Genomic DNA, 21,785 nt, shown 5'->3' with positions numbered 1-21,785 from the left:
TGATATTGATGCTGACTTTCCTGTCTCAGTTGCAGCTGTTACTCACCGACCTGCCGCACGATATGCTGGATGATGACCTGTCCTCCCCCGAGCTCCACTATTCCGACTGCAGCGAGGATGGCACAGAGGGAGAGTAAGGACCTAAAATCACTTGCACTCATATGTTGCAATTCTATAAGGCTCTTTCTTTTGACTCTCTGTAGGCAATAATGGACATGGTTGTAAAATTGTAGACTAATTCTTAGAATTTTAGGTGAAGGTTAGAGAGGGAAGACGTTAAAATCTTGGGGTTCTTTGTGATATCTGTATCCAAATAAGTGATGGGCTCTAAATCTAAAGTATTGATTTTTCCCAAGACTACATCGCTCTGAGCAATTGGAGATGAATTGGCGTGAGCATCAAGTGCTCCCTAAATCTCAAAGTGTAAATGTAAGTATCGAGTTGATAATGACTTTGGCGAGGGTGGGAATAGATCTTAGTGCCTTTGTTTTACTCTTGTTATCTACTAGGACTATAATGAGATTCGGGATGTATATATTGGAGAGAAAAGTGGCAACGGCTGGGAAGACAGTCAAAGTAAAAATGATGACCAGCGTCCTGGCTGCCATCCCAAAGAAGGTGAAGATGAAGGTGGAAGTGGTTATACTCCTCCAAGTAATTATGAACAGACAGATTTATATCACCTTCCTGAAAACTTTAGGCCATATATCAATGGTCAGAAGCAGGAATTTAATAGTCAACCAACCAATGTAATTAAATTTTCAGATCCTCAAAGGAATCATTTCCAGGTATTATAAGAACTTGACTTTCAGGAGTTTGTGTGTATGTGTGCACCCATTTGTTTGTATGTGTATGTGTATATTTAAAAAATGTATGTAAGTGCAATGGTAAGCTTTATTTGAAGTACAAAAATCCCTGAGAGTGCTTTTGTTCAGGCTCGTGCTGAATTAGTCATGCTGTTTTCTGTTTACAATCTAATGAAATCATGATCTTAAGTTAGAATTTTAAAAGAGACTTTCCAGAAAGAGTTAAATGGTAAAAGTTAAGTTTGCCAAACATAACCATCCTCATTTACTGCTGCTTCTGGCTTCTACCACTTCACCATGCTTCAGTGAGAAGCTATGTTCGGGTATCTTGGTATAGTTTTAGAGTGGTAAATCTATGTAGATGATACCATTTAGTTACCTTGATTTTCTAGCCCACCAGCTTTATAACAAATTTTAGGTTGAATACTTCAAATCTGTTATCTGTTTTGAGATGATACAGCAGTAGACAGGATGAATGTTAAGGAAAGAAACAGATTTTTTGTCCCCCCCGCCCCCGGGAGTTTATTAATGAGCTAAGACCTTAGGATATAGGTGGCTGCCTCTTAGACTTTCTGAGTGACATTGATTTTGCCAATAGCTTTTCTCTTTTTGCCAACAGCTATTCTGTGTTGCCCAATGACGGGATGACTTTTCGATCCTTTTAAGGTGGTCATTTTCTATCTCTATGGAATATTATTCCACAAGTGTTACTGAAAATTTATTATATACGAGGCATGTTCTTGTTATTGAATATGTACATTTTTATGTTCCCAAGATGTTGGCATCACCTAAATCATTCTTAAATATTTATATACGATCTTATTTGAATTCTTGAGTGTTATTTATGGAATTGGCCCCATTATATGCTCAGAAGTACAATTAAGATACATAAAATTACATATTATAGACTTTTAATTAACAGTGTTAAATGACTGTAAGTGGTATTTTTAAGCAAAGATGTATGTATAAAGTTTGCAATGGTACCACAATTAAATTTCCTGACAAAATTGAGGCGTCTAATTCAGATCATTTTCAAAGAAAAGGCCAAATCCTGATTGTCAATTTCATTTATCATCTTTTGATAGCAATATGTTACATCACAAGGTCCTAGTTGTCAAGCTTTGGAACCATATAAAGTGACATATAAACCTTATCAGGCTTCTGCCCAGAATAATGACTCACCAGCCCAGGAGATAGCAGGAAGTGACACATTTGAAAGCCTGCAACAACAGTTTTTAGGAGCTAATGAAAGTATGTATCAAGTTTATATTTATTTCTTAATAACAGAATTGGAGAGTTCTGAACACTGACATACTCTATTATTTTTTTCTTAAAGTATGATAATGGGATTGTGGTTGATTTTTTTAAGTTCCGTTATTATTAGAGATCCTGCAGTATTTATGAATAAACTGATATGAAGTCTTGGATTTATTTTAAATAATATGTTGTTGGGGGGTAATGTTAGGGGGAGATATAAATAAAGCAAGACTGGCCATGAGTTTGTAGTTATTGAATCTGGGTGATGGGTTCATGGGGTTCATTGGACTCTTCTCTCTACCTTATATATTTGAAACTTACCATAATAAAACATGAATAGAAGTTCTTCTCAACTGTATATTTCAGTTCTAGTTGGTTAAGACTTTTCTTTGGATAACATGTTTTTCTTACTGATTTGGAAATTGGAAAATGAAATTCGAGTTTTCTCTTCAATCTTAGATTTTTCATTACTACATAGAAATGTAATTTAGTAAGCCAGCCATTATCATCTTAAGTTTTTCTTTTAATTTTTAGACTTTCAGTGTAATAATTAGGCAACTCTGATATAAAGTACTTAATACTCAGAATTTAAACTAGAGTTATCTCAGGTTTTGTCATGTAGCATTTGCCAAAAAAAATTCCCTTTACATAGTGCAGGTATAAACATGAGAATGAGAAAAGTGTTACTAGAGAGTTTGGAGGAGATGAAACACCCGAAATCAAAAGCCATAATTTATGCTCTGACTGACCTGAATCAGCGATTCCTACATTTAACTTTTATCGTCATGCTCTCTGGCATGTGAAATAGCTTCTACTTATTGCGCATGTTGAAGAGCCAGTGTGACTCTAGAGTGTGACAGCAAGCTGGTTGTTTGTTTCACATTGAAGAAGCCGGGGGAAAGTCATCGGCTGTTCTGGATTTCCCAGGCTACACTGAGAAAACTGGACTGCATGCCCTAACTTCAGAGCGTTGCTTCCGTCATACACATGTGCCGCACAGTAGTTCTAGGGGAGGCCAGGCCTCACTTTATCCAGCAGGAGTCGACAGCAAATATGGGGTCACCTCTCGTTGTTCAGAGGGTTTTATGGAACGAGATGAGGAGGCGGACAGCGTGTGGCATAACTGGTTTTAGGCTGAGTGAGTAAGCATCATGTCAGTGGCCTAACATCTTGGTACTTTTTCTCTCAGTTCTACTGTGTTCAGTTACATTTGTATTTCTGGTCTTTCTGCATAGATAACCTTATGTCACTCTCAGCAGTCTGCATTTTATCAAGTTGACTTATTTTTTTGTTTAAGTTACACGTTTGCCTAAATTTGACATTTGGAAGTTAATTAGATAACCTAATGGCACCGTAGTGCTGAATTTAGTGATTACAGCTTCTTAGCCACAGTAGTTAAAAAAATGACTTTGGGGAGAGGTGTGGCCTGTAGACTGCTCATTCCTGGGCTAGTCCTGTTCTAAGTTGACTTGTAACAAAGTTTTCAGTCTTCATGGGTTTCTTTTGGTCTTAACCTTATCTCTTTTTAAAAAAGAAGATTTTTTTGTTTGTTGGCAAGTGGAAGCATTCATAGTTCTAGAAGAAAATGAAGAAAAGTATTTGTCATTTTGTTGTTGAAGCACTATCCTCCTCCTCCACATCACTTTTTCTCTTTTCCCCCCAGTCATTTTTAAGTGGTCCCTAAAATGACTTTAATCATTTCTGAAAGGAGACCTCAAAATTCTTTATTAACTTATTCACTGATTTATTAATACAGCAGTTATGTGCTAGCATGAACATGAGTATGATGTAATTCCCTCTCCTGTTTAAAATATTTTGAGAAGAATTTCTAGAAATTTTCTTTAAAAATGGCTTTATAGAAGCTGATGTACTTTTTTCCCCCAATTTTATGAGAGCATAGAACTCTGTTCCATTGTAATTGGTATATGCTTTTTCTTTAGCCAAAATGGTAGTGACTCAGGGTTATACTCTAGACCAGTGACTTCTTAAACTTTTCTGGCAGTGACCACAGTAAGAAGTACCTTTTTTACATTGTGATGAGGATCTATGTAAATAAGTATGTATAACTAAAACAAATGTTTCACGAAATAATCATTATTCATGCTGCACTCTGATATATTCTGTCTTATTTTTTTTTTAAAAATGCTAGTCACAATCCATTGAATTGATTTCATGATACTAAGGAGTTGTATCCACAAATTTACATTTGGGTATGCTTTTATCTAATAAATTATCTTTGATTTTAATGCAGATTCTGCAGAAAATATGCAGATTATCCAACTTCAGGTTCTTAACAAAGCAAAAGAGAGACAACTAGACAATTTAGTTGAAAAGTTAAATGAAAGTGAGCATCAAATTAGATATCTGAATCACCAGCTTCTAATAATCAAAGGTAAGATGACACCTGTTGGGTGCTGTCATTTATGAGGTATACTAAAGCGAGATACCTTGTTTCTAACAGCTCATTTTAAATATGAAGCTTAGAGAGTGGATGCACTTGGTCAGAGGGCTCATAATGAGTCCATCAGAATGAAATAAAAACCCAGGACTTTTGACACCTTGCCTTGGATTACTTCTCACTAGAACATTCTATTTCAAGGTCCTCATTTTCTCCCTCTTTCTCTTCTATCAGTGAACATTATTTAACTATGCTGATAGCATCCTGTCCTAATAAGTTGTTGATTCCTTATGTAGTTTACCTTGGCTGAAGTATTCCAATTCCCAGAGAGACTTGTGTTTAGCTTGCAGTACATTTTCTAAGCCTACAAGTTAATGTAGGATTTTAATCCAAGTGAGTTAGTGATCCTGAACTCCTTCGGGCGTGTCAAGGAGAAAAACAGAGCCATTACTGGGAGAAGCACATAGAGGAAACACAGTTTCAGGTTATAATTGCTTACTCTTCGTGCTTTCTGTAGTTTTGGTCAGTGGTGAACTTTTCATTTGTAGAATAATTTTGTGACAACTCTAGCTTGTTTCAAACTTAATTGATAGTGAAAAGGTCCCTTTCTGTAATGTTTATAAAATTTATTTTGAGAGAACTTGTAAACTGTTACAGTAAAGTATGTGGGAAGAATTTAAGATTAGGTGAATTTAAAAGTTCATTGCATATATGCAATGAAAGCAAATAGTCCTCAGATTCCTTCTTTGATTAGCAGAGACTTGTCACATCTATGTAGCTTCTCAAGTAAACAAATGCTAAAATCATTGTTAGGAAATCTTGTGGTTCTCAAAAGTATACAGTAAGATTTTTGAGGGAAGTGGTTCTGGTTTTCTCAGTTTTTTGGTACCACTCAGGCATTCTTTTTTTGGAACTTTCCTGGTTTTCCCTAAATCAACTGAAGTTTACTATCTGAATTGCACTGAACATTTATATGGTACAGATCTGATATTTGATAAGAAATTGTGAAAATTGGGGTCCCTGTAACAGTAACTTATTATTTATATAAACATTTTTAATGTTGTAGATGAAAAGGATGGCTTGACCCTTAGCCTCCAAGAATCACGGAAACTCTTTCAGAATGGAAAAGAGAGAGAGCTACAGCTTGAAGCACAAATAAAAGTGCTGGAGACCCAAATACAAGCACTAAAAGTGAACGAAGAACAGGTAAGTATTTGTCATGATTATTTATGGTAAAAGGTTATTTATTACAGTGAAAAGTTTACTTAACTTTTGGTAATGTAGGACTAAATTTAGCAGAACTTGCAGTTTATATCTTCTTCCACCATAAGCCTGCTTTTGTTTCCCTTACTTTGGAGGGATGGTGCTCACATCAGCCCAGGCACCTGCGCACCAGATAAAAGTCTGCAGGAGACCTCAGCTCGTCTCTTCCCTTTCATCCAGTCAGCTGCTACCTTCTGTTGAGTCTCCGCATTTCTGTCCACATGTCCCTGATTCGGGATTTTACCATTTGTTGTACAAGTGTCTTAACTAGTCTCTAGTCTTTTTTTTGGTGGGGGTGGGGGGGTGGGGGGGGAGGGAGAAGGAGAGAGATAATCTTAAGCAGGCTCCATGCCCAGCATGGAGCCCAACGCGGGCTTCATTTCATGACCCTGAGATCATGACCTGAGCTGAAATTGAGAGTTGGACACTTAACTCACTGAGCCACCCAGGCGCCCCTAGTCTCTAGTCTTTGACTACTTCTCCAAATTCTCTCTTATGGCCAATCTTTCTAAAATACTGATTGTTTTTCCCTTGCTTAAGGCCTGACCCCACTTTACTTGTGGGATGAAGTGTGGCATGGAAATGGCCATGTGATCCTTGCCTATCTCTTCCCTTATGCTCCTCAAACTCAGTAGTGTGTGTGTTATTTTTATGTACTTGTATACACCATCTCTTCTCTCTGGAAGGTCCTTCCCGCAGCACACTCTAACTGGTTAACACCCCCTGCTCATGGGTTTCCTTTTCCTAAGTCTTCCCTGCCTTCCAGCACATAATAATAGATGGTCAGTATATGTTGAGTGAATGTTGTTGGTGAAAACTGATGTAACCTGTACATATTTTGTCTTACATATTTCTCTTTTCCGCTCTGATACTATCACGACTATAGTTTTATGGTGTGTTTTGAAATGTGGTAAACAAGGGCTACAGTTAGTATTCTTAAAAAAATTTGTAGCTCTTTCTCACATTTTCTTTTCTAGATTTTGCATATCAACTTTTTATGTTTGTAAAAAATCTTGTTGAGATTTTGATTGGTGAGGCATGAGGCATTGTGTTTACCATTTTATCGATGAGTTAATCAAGTTTTGGAGAGGTCAAAATTACTTGCCCAAGGTTACAAAGCCAGTTATTGACAAAACAGCAGCACCTAAATTTCCTGACCCCAATAGACTTGCCTTTAAAGTGGTGGCACAGGGAAGCCTGGCTGGCTCAGTTGGTGGAACGTGTGACTCTTGATCTGGGGGTTGTGGGTTCGAGAACCATGTTGCATGTAGAGGTTACTTAAAATCTTAAAAAAAAAAAAAGACAAAAGTGGTGGCACATTCTTTGATTAATGAGATAGATAGCCATTTAATGGTTGGAAATGGTCACAAGTCATTGGTAGCCAAGCTTGGTGGGGGGTGACTCATGAGAGTGATACCATTTTGGAGGTGGGGAAAGAGGGTGGTTAAAACTGAAAGTGACAAGCCTGGTGAGGGTATTAAAGAGGGCAAGTATTGGATGGAGCACTGGGTGTTATACGCAAACAATGAATCATGGAACACTACATCAAAAACTAATGATGTAATGTATGGTGATTAACACAACATAATAAAAAAAAATTGAAAGTGACTATAAAATCTGAGTTTGGTTTTGGATGAGATGTGTGGCTAGTTCTGAGGATGGTTTCATGAAAGAATTTAAACAATGCTGTCTCATATCTGGTTCCTTATCCTTCAGGTGTCAGCTAAAACAAGCCGCCTTATATCTAGAGTAGCCCATAGCTCCATATTCCTACTCTCCTTCATCATGCCATAGGCTATTACTCTATTTTAAAACTATCTGAAATGATCTCATTTGTTTACTTGTTATTGTTTATCTCTTCTCACTAGAAGATAGTAAGAGTTTGGACCTTGCCTGTCTTGTCATCATGTCCTTAAGTGCTTAGAACCCTGCCTAAGTTCTGCCTAAAGTATTCACATTATTTATTGAGCAAATGAATAAATGTCATAAGCACTTTAAACAGTATTCGAATAAATAGTCAATCTCCGGAATAGAAATGAAAAATAAGCCTCATTTGAAATTTTAATTTTTGTGTGTAAGAGACTATGAGCATTTTTAACTTTTTGAAAATTAATAGTTCTTATAAAAAGTTGAATTGCTTTTATGTAGTAAAATGTTACAACTTTTAGATCTTTTTATAAGTTAGACGTTGCATATATAAAAAATAAGGCATAATGAAAACAAATAAAAGCAACAACAGAATCACCTAGTGTACTGATTTTCTATCATTGGCATAAACTTAATGGCTTGAAACAATGCATAGAAGTCTGACATGGGTCTCACTGGGTAAAAATCAAGGTGTCACCAGGGCTGTGTTGCTTTTTGGAGGCTCTAGGGGAGGATCCATTTTCTTGCCTTTTCCAGCTCCTGGAGGCCAGCGGCATTCCTTGGTTTGTGGCCCATTTTCATCTTCAGAGCCAGAAGTCACTGGTTCTGACTTTCCTGCCTCAATTTTCCTCATTTAAGGACCTTTCTGGATATATTGGGCCCACTCAGATAATCCAGGATAATTGTTTTTATTTTAAGGTCATCTGATTAGCAGTTTTAATTTGGTCTACAGCCTTACTTTTTCCCTTGCCATGTAACATAACATATTCACAGGGTTTAGGGATTAGGACATGGACCTCTTTTGGGAACCATTATTTAGCCTAGTACACCATTATTATTCAACAACTGTATAGGTACAGTTTTCCAAACTTTGTTGTTAACAAGTGATCGTTGACAGTTTTTATCAGTCTGTCAAGAAACAGTTGTCATTTTTCTGTGACCCAGCAATTGGATTGGCCCCCACACTTGGCTCACAGAGCAATGCCAACAGCACTGGGACCACTGTTGTAGCAGCAGATTCCTTGTCTGGTACCCACATCGCTGTCATGCTGAGCAAAATCCTCCATCACTCTCCTCAGGTAACTATAGAGTCTTTTTCTCAGTGGATGTTTCTAGCAACCATCGGCCTGATGGGTCCCAGCTAGAGAAGTCTTAAGAAACTAAAGCCACTGTAGGGAGACCCTTTCTTGTCTATATTCTTCTTAAAGGATGGTTGATTTTTAGCGTTACAGTCCATAAAGAGAGCACAGAGTCAAAATACCGTAAACATGGCTATCCTGTGTGTATCCACTAGATGATTAAGAAGTCCAGGACAACTGAAATGGCTCTGGAGAGCCTGAAGCAGCAGCTGCTGGACCTCCGTCATTCAGAATCACTTCAGCGTGCTAGAGAGCAGCATGAGAGCATTGTGATGGGCCTCACGAAGAAGCATGAAGAGCAAGTGTTGTCCTTACAAGGGAAATTGGATGCTACAGTTACTGCGCTTAAGGAACAGGTTAGGATGATTTCACATGAGCAACTGTTCTAAACGAGTAAGGCTGGTTATTTTTTGTAACTGATATTTTGTGGTTCAGCATGCTTGCAGTAGGTGTTTATGAGTAAAACTTAAAAGCCAATGATTTTTAATCTGTGAAGATGTCCTGAAGGCTTAATTTTGGAAATTCTTTCTCTTATAATTGGCTAGTGCTTTCTCAATTCTCACAATACTAGTCCTTTATTTGTAGGGTATTTATACATACTGTTCTTGTTGCCCTAGAGTAAATCCATACTGAAAAGAGTGAGAGTTCTGGGAGCTGGTCTGAACTTGAGAGGTTGTCCTGGTAGCTTAACCAGTAGAAAGCCTTTCTTGAGCAATTTACCTGTCAGTAAATATTGTCTAGAAGTGGTTCTTGGGAGAAGAGTTAATTTTTGAGAATAATGTAATAAGGAAGAAAGTCTGGTCTAAAATCACTGAGATGTGAAACTTGAGCATCTCTCACGGTCTGTATTATTTTTGCCCCAAAGGGAATAAAGTGTAAGATGAGGGTGACTCAGGTGGTGGGTTTGCTTGTGTCCCAAACCCCAGGTAATCACTTGAACGAATAAAATTTCAGAGTGCACTTTTCTTCTTGTAATTTCAGAATTAATTTAACCCAAGGGAAAAGAGCTGAAAAGTAAAATGGGAGGGTACGGCCAATCCCACCACCCTTAAAATTCATCCTGATTTGGGTTGTTATTTTTTATTTATATGACTGACTAAATTTTTCCAGGTGTTAGGTAGAAGTACATAAGATTATGTACATAAGTACTGCATTATTGCCAGTAATAATTGTATACCATGTTATTTTTATATGTGTTTATATGAGTTTTTATTAGATTTATTTTCCTAAATATACTTTTTTTTTGTATAGAAAAATATTGTGAGTTTGGTGTGGAGGCTATCTGGGGAAAGACAAAGGCTTTGCCAAATTATTGAAAAAATCTTTAGTATTTAAACAAATGGCATTTGAGATATAGTTTTATTTATTTTGGCTGTGTTTATGTAGTAGCATTAAAGTTAGTTGGACTTGGACAGTGGTCCTTCTTGGATGACTAGAGGGGTGGAATCTGGTGGCTTTTCCTTGCAGGGTTGAGGATCTCTCCATTCTCTGCTGACTTTGACATGTTACACAGGGGAGGGCTGGAAGAAATTCTTGCTGTGTTCAACCCCTGTGTCCACTCCATTCTCTGTTTTCACCACTACCCCCCACCCCACCTGCTTCAATAGAAAGACACTGGACTAGAACACAGAACAAAGTCTTGATTCTGTGCTGACTGGGCTTCAGACCCCTGAACCACAAATTGAAGTTGTTGATTAAGGTCTTTTCCACTGTTACATTCTGTGACTGATTTTATTTTATTTTTTTTAAACAGACCGTACACTGATGTTAGTCTCTGGATATAATTGCATAGCTGCTTTGCAAAGTGATGATTCCAAAGTGTTTATAGTTTTTCCTTTTGGGAATGTTTCTTAGAGTATTTCTTTTGTGCTGTCAATTTGGGATCAGTTGGCTCAGCAGTATTTTTAATAAAAAGACAATCCATATTATCTTAGAATCCAAATTGAGATTCCTGACTAGAAAGTTGCTGTAAAGATCAACCAGGAGTTGGTAGAGGTGCCTGCCTATAATCAGAAAAATCTATGAGTGTTCTATACAGAGGGGCTTGGTTTCTTAGAGTAGCTGATAACCATACATATTCTGCATTTTGCCCCTTGCCCTCTTTTTCTTTATAAAATTATTGAAGAGGTATATTAAATATTTCCCTTTCAGATAAATCTTTTCCTATGTTCCATTTAGCACATTACTAAGACAAATAAAACAATTCTTGGAAGATAGTAGCAAGGTACAAATAACTGGATAATTTAGTAGATGAATAAGTTTGCCAATTTCTAGGTTCTGAGCAGCTCTCAGTTACATACAGCTGTGTCCCTATGTGTTATAGTGTTAACAGAGTTTACACTACAGTGTTAACAGAGCCGATGTTCACACGTTGTGCTAGTTACACAGACTTTTAAACCTGGCATCCCCTAAGGCACTTTATGACTAGACGCCAGGGCTTTGATGGATCCTCTCAAATTGTGGGTATGATTTTCTTTTGGGTGTCAATAAATGCGGTTTTTTTGAGAAGACCCACAAACTTATTCAGATTTTCCAAGAGGTTCATGTCTCCCCTTGCAAAAGGTTAAAAATCACTGCTTTATGAAAAACTAGTTTTTGGTGGGAAAGGACTACAATTGTAAACTAATCATTATTATGATACTCAGCCAAAGCTTCTTGGGAGCTCCATGTTCCTTCAGTGACAGAACTCTCTAATAGCAAACCATCTCCTGGACTCTCCCTCCTGTCTTCTGTCTCCCATTCATGGAAGTGTCATTTTCTGAGGTCTCTGAATGTCAGGTTAAGATCTCTGATTATCTCCTTGATGGTATAAAATCTTTCTTCATTCTGGTCTTGAAATCTGCAGCTTCGGGTGAAGTTGTGGACTTTGGTTTCTATGTCATGACTTTTGCCTGGTCTACTTTCCAACTTTCCTTTAACGTTATATTTAAAGGCTCCACTTGAAGCACCTTCTCTTGGCTTAGAGATTCCCACAGACTTCTGTGTGGTCTAATCCTCATGTCTCTGTGCACTAGAAGTCTGTTCAATTCTATTTGCTCCCATAGATTTGGCTATTATCTCTGTCACCACACTTGTTCAGTCTTAAAGCTGTCTGCCTTTAACCATCTTGAGTTGAATGTTCTCACTCAAGCTACCCATAGAAAAGAAGGAACCACTCATTTTGTTTCTTGGTATTGAAACTGAGCAGGTTTTTGAGTATAATTGGTTTCCCTGAACTTGTCAACAGGAAACAATGTGGTTCAGTCGATTGTTGCAGTATTGCCACAGTCAGCCTTCTCTTTATGTTTTTCAAATCTACCTTTTCTTGAACTTTCTTTTTGCCAGTTCTCAGTCTCTTATAAAAGTTATTACGGCCTCCCCGGCCCATAAATGTTGTCTCCCACCCCTTCTCACACACACATTCACACTGTCATTAATGTTAGCCCATTCATTGTGTTTGCCATGTTATTTTGGCGCTTTAGAGCCATGCTTTTCAAGCTGGCCTGGGAATCAGCAGCAGTGTGCCAAGAGGTTTGCACTGTTGAATAAACATGGAGCAGTTTCCAGAAGCTTCATTTTGCTCAGAAATTTGGTAGAAAAAATTTAAAGCAGACATGACTACATTACGAAATAGAATGCAAAATTCACATGAATTTTTTAACTAAAATAGGAGACTTCAGAGTCTTTCCTCTGCTTAATGATGCTGTCAGTATCCTTATAAGGTGTACCTTGTGTTACTATCCTTAAGGCATTTTTGGGCTTTAGGTTATCCAATGGATCAGGCCCCAGATGCCTTTTCTTTGCTTCAAAGCCCTTTTTACCACTTATTTTCTTCAGGCCTTTTCAGGTAACTTTGGCCAATTAACTTACTCCTGCCTGTCTCATTCTCTGCTTTTCGTGTGGAATTCAGCCTGTGTAGTCTTTTTTAAATGAGAAGTGATGATTTCTTCTGCCTAGTCTTGGGACTTCCATGGCTTATTACTCCCAAACACCTTTTTCTTTTTGAAGAAATTTTAATATATTGTATACATGCTCCATATTTTTCTATATAGTCCCTTACAGTTACACGAATGTGTGCACACACATACACACACACATTTATCCTGTCTGGTTTTCTTTGTAATTTATTTTTATTTTTTATTTTTTAAATTTTTTTAAAGATTTTATTTATTTATTCATGAGAGACAGAGAGAGAGACAGAGAGAGAGAGAGAAGCAGGCTCCCAAGGAGCAGGGAGCCCGATGTGGGACTCGATCCCAGGACCCTGGGATCATGACCTGAGCCGAAGGCAGACGCTTAACCATCTGAGCCACCCAGGCGCCCTGTAATTTATTTTTAAAGGTTGTTTGTTCCTTTGTTTTTGTAGCACTCACTGTGTGTAAGGCACTGCATAGGTACCTTCAAGGAGACTTTATTAAGAAAAATAAGACATGTAAAAGGTAGAAAGAAAAACAGAGAAACAGATTAAGTATAAAAGAAGTTCAGAAGAGAGTGAGATTATTTTTGGCTGCCAAAGTAGAATGAGCTTTTGGCTCTTCAGAATAGAGCGAGTTTCCATGTATTTATCTGAATCCTTGCTGTCTTGGGATACAGATTCCATGGTTCAAAGTGGCCTGCCTAAATATATATACATACACTTATACTGATAGTGTAACATGCAAATAGAAGTGTAATACATTTTCTTTGGCTTGAATAGAATCTAATTTTAGAATATCAGTGTCTTGTGATTGTAGAACAGAAAGGACTTTAGAAATCACTGAATTTAACCTTTATTAGCATAATTACAAAAGAAAAAACAGATGGAGAAGTTGATGACTCACCCAAGATCATAAAAGTTTGTTCTAACTCCCAGTCCTGTGCACTTAACCTTGTAAAAGAGGTGACGCTGCTCTGTGATGATTTTATGTTTGACCTAAAATCCAATTATGTATTATATTTGTTAGTTCAGTATTTAATAAGTGATCATGACAATGACTTCTTGAATACTTTTTCTACTTAGGAAGATATTTGTTGTCATTTGAAAGATCAAGTGAAAGAACTGGAAAGGAATCAAGAAGCAACCAAATTAGAAAAGACTGAGATCATTAACAGATTGACGAGAAGTCTAGAGGAGAGTCAGAAGCAGTGTGCCAACTTCTTGCACTCAGGTGGGTGTCCGGGATGGACTCTTGTCTCCCTGGGAGGCTAGTATAATGTGCAGAGCGAACATAGTAGGATCCATGAGTTATAAAAATCCAGCAAAGGCAGAAAAGATCGTCAGTGACAATTTTTTTAGCATTGTTATTATATATGTATAAAGGTATACTGCATTTTCATTAGATAATTTAGAGAACACAGACAAGTACAAAGTAGCAAATACAAATAACCAATCATCCTACTACACAGAGATAACTGTTGCTAATGTTTTTAATGTATTGCCTTCAAGTGAAATTGAACACATACACATAGGTAATTCCCTGCTTCTGCACATAGTGCATTTTTGAAAACATACCAAAGCTGAATATACAAAAATTGAACAATAAAATATATGTTAGAAGGTAGGTTTTATCCTTGGGAAGTAAAAATGATTATGAAATCCCATTATATTTTGCTTTTTAGAATCAGTCTGATCATGTATTTCTGTCATTTTGTGAAACTTCTTTCTTTAATTTTTTATTTTCCTCTCACACTTACCTGGTCAGTTGAAGCTAGGGAGTTATATTTTTGTCATGCTTAAGATTTCTCATATGGTTTCCATGGTATTGAGTTTGAGACATACACTGTTTGTCATTAGTTTCAGCAGTACTTTTATTTCTAATTCATTTTTATAGAATGACATTAGAGTAAAAGGCAATAAAATAATCGCATGTTTATGCAAACTATCCTACCAACAAAACTGCCCTGTGTACTGGTGAGTAGCTCCTGCTGTGAAAATAGCTCAGTGGTTATTCATGACCTGACATATGAAAGTCACACTTGGCATGTAAAGCCAATTCAGACTGTTGGTACAATGTGTATCAGAGTAGCTTACTCAGAAGTTGAAAGTACTAAAGTCAGAGACTGTCAAATATGTGTGTGTGTAGGTTTTGGTGGGGGCAAAATTGGCTCATACCCTGTTTGGACCCCCCCCCCCCCCCCTCCTTTTTTTATCCTTGTTTCACATGGTATTATTTAGTGAGCCTTTTTTCTTGCCACTAAAGGCTTTGAAAATACGATTTTCTTTAGTTGCATAATATGCCGTCATTACTTTGCTTAACCATTTCCCAGATGCTCATTTTCTTTTGAGGAGGCCCAATAAAGTCCCTTTTAAGGGAGCCTCCCGTAGTACATTTAAAACATTAGGTTACCGAAGTTTCCGAAGCATGGCCCGAATATGCTTTTTTCACATGTGGAGGTGGGGGTGGTGGAAATAAAAGCATTTCGAAAGAAGCTAAAGGCAGCAAGATGTAGTTTTCTTATTAGAGGGTAGAAATGGGTTCCAAAGAATTTTTGCTTTGGCTTTCTGTGAGTTGGAACGTTATGCTCCTATTAAAGGACTCGTGGAGTATTAAGGTCTGTAGACGTGGCTGATTTGATTCATAGCAAGGTCACAGTAGTCCCAAGTCTTCAACTTCCCAAGGACATATGATGAGCCATACTAAATGTGTAGACATGTTTTGGAAGTGTCTGGACCTCTGCCTTCTGGGTCCCACTGGCTATACCTTTGTGCTCCTAGAAAGGTAATGAAAAGGTAATAAAGCAAAACTCCACTTTTTGTAACCTCAGTGTTCTTCTGTACATCGTGGGTACTTTGTCCCTTTACTTTTGGTGTACTCTATGACTTTTTTCCCCATAGGCTCCGTACAGGAGGTGGCTCAGCTACGGTTCCAGCTGCAGCAAGCACAAAAAGCACATGCTATGAGTGAAAACATGAACAAGGCTTTGCAAGTGAGTGTTGCCACTTGGAAGAGACTCTGTGGGTAACTGAATTAGGCAGTGCTTACATCACTTTTCTGAACCTTGGATTTCTTTATAAAAGAGGTAGTTGGACCATCTCCAGACCAGGCGCTGAGAGTTGTTCACAGTCTCACCCACACAGTTAGGTAGTCAAGCCCAGGTCTGTCTTGACTGCGGAGCCAGGCGCCGCCCCCCCCCCCCCCCCCCCGCCCCGGCCCCATCAGTCTGCCTGTCGCCTCCTTCACATGGCGTGTCCTTTCATTTCTGGGTGTATCCTGGAGATAAGTATATCTACAGGTGTGGGAGACCTGCAGTTTCACTGCGACTCTCTCACATCCTCCCCCAGCGCTACTTACATTTTCCACTGGAGGAAGAGTTCCAGTATTACCTCTGCTGGAAAGACATATTTTGCCTTTTCCCACCGGCAGGCTAAAGTACGACACGTTCTTGGCAAACCATTCCACTCTGTCCTCTAGAAAGCCAAAAAGTGCTGCTGTCAGTTTCTCAGCTCAAGGGACACTTCTTGTGGAGGACAAAATGTAAGCGAGGGAGGTGTGAAAGAAGCTCCTTACATTTGCTTTCTCGTTCATTTATTCATTTGTTTGTTCAGTTTACTTGAAAACTGATATGTGCTGGCCTTTCTGAAGTTATATATACATATATATAAAGTTATTAATATATATTGTATACCCATGTTCATAGCAGCATTATTTTAGTTATTTTTAATGTATGTGAAGAAGCATTTCTGATCATTAAAATGAATTTTGAAGCATAAATGAATGACTGATTCTTTCATATAAGAAAATAATTTTCAATAATTTTGTGTTTTAGGAAGAATTAACAGAACTAAAAGATGAAATTTCTCTCTATGAATCTGCTGCAAAATTAGGAATACTTCCAAGTGACTCAGAAGGAGAATTAAATATAGAACTCACTGAATCATATGTGGATTTGGGTATTAAAAAAGTCAACTGGAAAAAATCCAAAGTGAAGAGGTATTAAGAAAATCGTTTACTATAGACATTAATAGTACTGATGATACATGTAATTGAGTGGCACCAGGCATGACATGACTAGGTGGGACAGAAGGCTTTAGTTATTTCTAATGAAGTATAAATGTCTGAAATCAGAATGAACAGAAACCTCAACTATTGATATTGTACTGTCTTCAGTACCAATAGGTACATCAGTTTCAATAAGGTAAAAATGATGAAGTTGAAGTAAAGTTAAAATATACAGAGTAAATTCTATGACTGAGGTTATGTATCTTTTATTATTAAGGCAAGGACATATTATCTTTATTCATACTGTGTGTTGAAGGCAGGTACATGTCATTTATCAATGGCATGTGAGAAAATAAACATTAATTTCCCCTAGGATCTTTCCTGTGACCTTACTTTTAAAATGGGGATTCTGTCTTTTATACCACTGTTGAACACAGATACTTTAGCAATCTCATGAAAAGGGAGGGCCTTATCATCCCTTGTAGGGACTGATGGGGGAGGGAGTGGGGTGGTAGAAGAGGGAACACATTTTGGTACCATTAAACACTTAAAAGTTGAATGAAGGATGGGATGTACATTCTTGAGGCACTTGCGGTCTGGAAGGAGCTATGCAAGGCTCTGGGAGTAGAGTACAAAAGATGAGGATAAAGCTCTCCCTTCCAGCAGGGTGTTTACATTTGTCTGGGCAGGGAGAGGGAGAGGGAGACATACTTGTGAGCAGCTACGTGCTGTGTGCTACACGTTATCCTTGACGAACAAAGAGGCATTTATCCAGTCATTCCTTCTGCTGGTGTAGGAGAAGGACGAAAGATGAGTGTTTGGCAGAGACTGCATTTAGGCTGAGGAGAGACTTTCTTGAGTGCATTCAAATGCCAGACCCCCATGGGCCAGTCTCTAGTTTCAGACTGAGTTTACCATCGTTATTGTTCCAGGAAAGTGTTTATCACCTGTTGTGTTTCAGGTATCATGCAACTAAATACAAGTGTATGAATCTCCTGAAGGGTTTGCTCTACAATAAGTTTTAGAAGTTAAGTATTTTAATCCTGTGATTCTATTTTCAAAACAGTAAGACGACATTCAGAAAATTGAAATCTCAAGTGATGGGGTACTCCTGTGAAACAAGGTGTTAATTCGGTTTAGTAAGGCTCCATTTATCTGGAGGGTCAATCTTTGGGAACTCTCATCTTGACAGATTACAGCTGCAATCCACAAGGAAGCTAGGATGCAAATAGCACAACTAGCATATATGGTGTATTTAGCGGGAGCCACCCTCAGGCTCTTATCCCAGGGCCTTATTGACTTAGATTTGTTTGTATCCCGTGAGTTCTCTGAGTTCCTGACTGCAGAGTAGCTGGGGCAGAAGGCTAGAAGAGGTAATACCAGTGTTTCAGCCAGCTAGCTTGGCCTTAGCGAGGAGAAAACTACAGGAACTACAGCTGTGATCTACCTCAAAATGCCTACAGTCATGATCCTGAGTTTTGAGGAAAGCCTTCATCTTTGGTTAGTTAATAAAAGCAAAAAAGGATGTATACATTATATTTTTTAGACAGATTTACATAAAATTTTGAAGTTAAAATGTAGTTATCTGGATTACTGCTGTGAATGCCTTGTTTCCTGTTCATGCTAGATTAGTTCTAAATGGCTAGTGGAAAGAGCATGGTGTTTAGACCCAGATTTTGTTTTGATTTGTAATTTTGCCATTTATCACTAGCTTTGTGATCCTGGGCAAGTTTCTTGGCTTTTCTGAGCCTGTTTTCTCATCAGGTTTTTTCTATTAAGTAGATTATAGATGTCCCTTGGGGGTTAAAATGAGGATTAAAATATAAAGGACCTCATATAATATGTTCTTGCACATATTAGGCGCTTATTTTTAATTTTTAAAAAAATTATTAGTGCACAAGTGGGGAGGGGGAGAGAGAGAGAGGCTCTCAAGCAGACTCCCAGCTGAGCATGGAGCCCAACAAGGCTGGATCCCAGGACCCTGAGATCGTGACGAGCCAAAATCAAGAGTTGGACGCCTAACTGACTGAGCCACCCAGGCGCCCCACACATATTAGACATTTAATTGTTGATAGTTATTCCTATTATCATCTAGTACATGACTGGTTAAAATACACCATTGATCCAGTTTTCATATTAATTCTCTTTTAATTCAACATATACTTCGTAAAAGATTTTTGATCCTCATCTTAACCTTGAGGAAACATCAGATCTATATCTTCATTTTAGGGTTGGGAAAACTGGAGCTCAAAGGGCTGAACTTTTTTGCCCAAGAAGACAGACCATTAGCAGCAGAACCAGTCCTTGAGCCCAAAACTTTACTGTAAATCTGTTGGTTCGTATTTACATGACAATCAAAACTTTTTACTTTCAACTTCATTCTTCCTTATGTCTTGTATTTTAGAGGGTTAAAGATTCAGTTCATCTCAAAAAAGATTTTTCTCCAGTTTGTTATTACTTTATTTTAATTTGAGCTATAATTAGCCTGGGAATTTGGAAAATAATACATATGTTATGTAAAAATAATATGTTTTATTTTTCAAGTAGACTTATTTCATCATGATATCTACTAAAATGTATTCTGCTTCTGCCCTTTAAATTTAATTAGTACTCATAGCCAAAATCCTACAGTAATATAAAGCACATTCCTGTGGATATATCCAACCTGAGACATCACATCACTGTCATGGTAAAAGGATTTCCGCCACATTCAGCTGGGAAGGTGGAGAATAAGGACAGAGTGAGTGGTCATTGAGATTCAGCTAGAAGACATCCTGTGAATCACAGGATTAGTGAAAAAAGGTTTAGCTTGTAGTGGTCCCACCCACCAGCAGTTTAATAGATAAGAATTCGGCTTTGAGGAAAAAGTAAAAATATTTATTCGTAGATCAAAGTGAGAGGAGATATAGGAGAGAAGAGATTTGTACCTTTTCTCTGCTGGATTGTGATTCTTAGAACAAGAGGAAGCCACAGTTTTCCCAGTGTCGAGAATTTTAGTTCTTTGTTGACTTGAGCTGCTTTCAAATCACTGACCCAAATATTAGCGGCTCCAAGCTTTTATTCTCAACTGCCACCTCCCTCAAGCTACTGCTTAGTAAATTTTAAGGGTTTAGACTCAGTGTTCTATTTCACATTCATGGAATTTGAGTAGCTAAATCTGCATGCAGCTTGCAGACAGCTTCCCTCTCCCTTATTATAGTTGGCTGAGAAGTTCAAATAATAAACATTTAACAAGTGGAATGCCTTTTCCCTTTGGTCTTCTCAGCAGGCTTCATAAGGGACTACAGTTTATTTGGACTTAGGGGAACTGACTTCCATGGGGCTCAGCAGGACTGGTCACCACTGCTGACTTTTTCCCTTTTGGGAAAGAAGAGAAAATTATTTTAGCAAGCACTTTCTCTGCTCTCTGACTTGGCTCCCTCTAGGAGTACATGATGTGCTATTTTAGTGGTCAGCATTCAGTAAGAAAAGAAATTAGGGATGCCTAATTTGTTAACCGAGCAAAATAAGCCTTCTGCTAAAGGTTCGCCACGTCTTACAGCACATGAAGATGCAATGTAATATATTTTATACTTCTTATATAATTCTATTTCTGTGAATTATATTTTTTATCTTGTATTTCTATTTCTGTGTAAATAGGAGTGGTTTAAGTAGATGAGATCTGTACAGACATATTTACACCACTATCACTTATACAGATGTTGTGTGTATTGATAAATATGTAGTGTATTGTAAGGAACTCCTTTTATAATATGTTTAAAAAACCCTAATATTCATTCTCCTTTTCCCTCTGTCTCTCTGTACGTGTGTGTGTGTGTTCTGAAACTGAAGAACAGTAAAAATTAAACTCAAGATACTATTATTTATTTCTCTTTTTAGAACTACCTTTTAGTTTTTTAGAACAGTTTTAGATTACCAGAAAAATTAGTGCAAAGAATTTCCCTATACTTTGCACCCATTTTCCTCTGTTAACATCTTAACACCAGCCTGGAATCTTTGTTACAATTAATGAACTAATATTGACCCATTATTATTAACTGATGTCCATAGTTTATTTAGATGTCCTAGTTTTTGCCTGATGTCCTTTTTCTGTTCCAGGATTACATCCAGGATACCACATCACATTTAGGAATCATGATTCCTTAGGTTCCTCTTAATTTTCCTTGTTTTTGATGACCTTGACAGTTTGAGAAGTACTGGTCAACTATTTTGTAGGAAGCCCCTCTTGGAATTTGATGTTTCTTTTATGATTATATTTTTCTCATGGGCTTTGTGGAGGAAGACCAGAGAGATGAGGTGCCATTTTTATCACATCATATTAAGGGTACATACTATCAACTATTTCTTTTCAAAAGTAACCTTTTCCTTTATTATGGAAAAATTAGAAAATACAGATTAAGAAAAGAGAAGAAAAGTAAAAGCAACATCATCTTATTTCACCTCCCATGAAGAAAACCACTTTTAACACTTTGGTGTGTAATTTCCACATTATCTGTTTTGTATATTTCTGAAAGATAAAATAATATTGAATATATTGTTTGATAATGTGTTTTTAAAAATTATATTCTGAAATCTATAGATGACAATAAATATTTTTGTGTATATTTACTGATGGATATGTGGATGAAGGAACTGCAGTAATACATGTTAATTTTTTTATGATAAGTAATGCAATATTCTTATCACAGGCATCTTTGTAGTCATGTCTTTATGCACATTTTAATTTTTATTAAGATTTTATTCATTTAAGAGAGAACACAAGCAGGGAGGAGGGGCAGAGGGAGAGGGAGAAACAGGCTTCCTGCCGAGCAGGGAGCCTGATGTGGGGCTTGATCCCAGGACCCTGAGATCATGACCTAAGCTGAAGGCAGTTGCTTAACCAACTGAACCACCCAGGAGCCCCCACATCTTTATTTCTTTAAGATGTGGGTGAATATCCTAAGAGGTGTGCACATATTTGAGGTTTTTTTTTTTTTTTTTTAAAGATTTTATTTATTTATTTGAGAGAGAATGAGAGAGAGCACACGAGAGGGGGGAGGGTCAGAGGGAGAGGCAGACTCCCCGCCGAGCAGGGAGCCCGATGCGGGACTCGATCCCGGGACTCCAGGATCATGACCTGAGCCGAAGGCAGTCGCTCAACCGACTGAGCCACCCAGGC

General features: G+C 37.7%; 1 protein-coding gene across 2 annotated transcripts in view; it reads left to right on the top strand.

Moving 5' to 3' along the window:
- CEP152 (centrosomal protein 152) overlaps positions 1–21,785 on the top strand; it is an 83,932-nt gene that overhangs the window by 9,389 nt on the left and 52,758 nt on the right. For both annotated transcript variants that reach the window (XM_021693969.1, XM_021693968.1), the window contains exons 2-11: positions 30–133; positions 357–429; positions 510–788; positions 1,892–2,057; positions 4,315–4,455; positions 5,528–5,667; positions 8,885–9,085; positions 13,708–13,855; positions 15,523–15,614; positions 16,455–16,618. In XM_021693969.1, coding sequence (XP_021549644.1) covers positions 30–133; positions 357–429; positions 510–788; positions 1,892–2,057; positions 4,315–4,455; positions 5,528–5,667; positions 8,885–9,085; positions 13,708–13,855; positions 15,523–15,614; positions 16,455–16,618 — 1,508 coding nt within the window. The remainder of the gene's footprint in view (positions 1–29; positions 134–356; positions 430–509; positions 789–1,891; positions 2,058–4,314; positions 4,456–5,527; positions 5,668–8,884; positions 9,086–13,707; positions 13,856–15,522; positions 15,615–16,454; positions 16,619–21,785) is intronic.

This window comes from Neomonachus schauinslandi, chromosome 9, assembly GCF_002201575.2.
Source record: "Neomonachus schauinslandi chromosome 9, ASM220157v2, whole genome shotgun sequence".
Lineage (NCBI taxonomy): Eukaryota > Metazoa > Chordata > Mammalia > Carnivora > Phocidae > Neomonachus > Neomonachus schauinslandi.
This window is presented reverse-complemented; position numbering and strand designations above follow the sequence as displayed.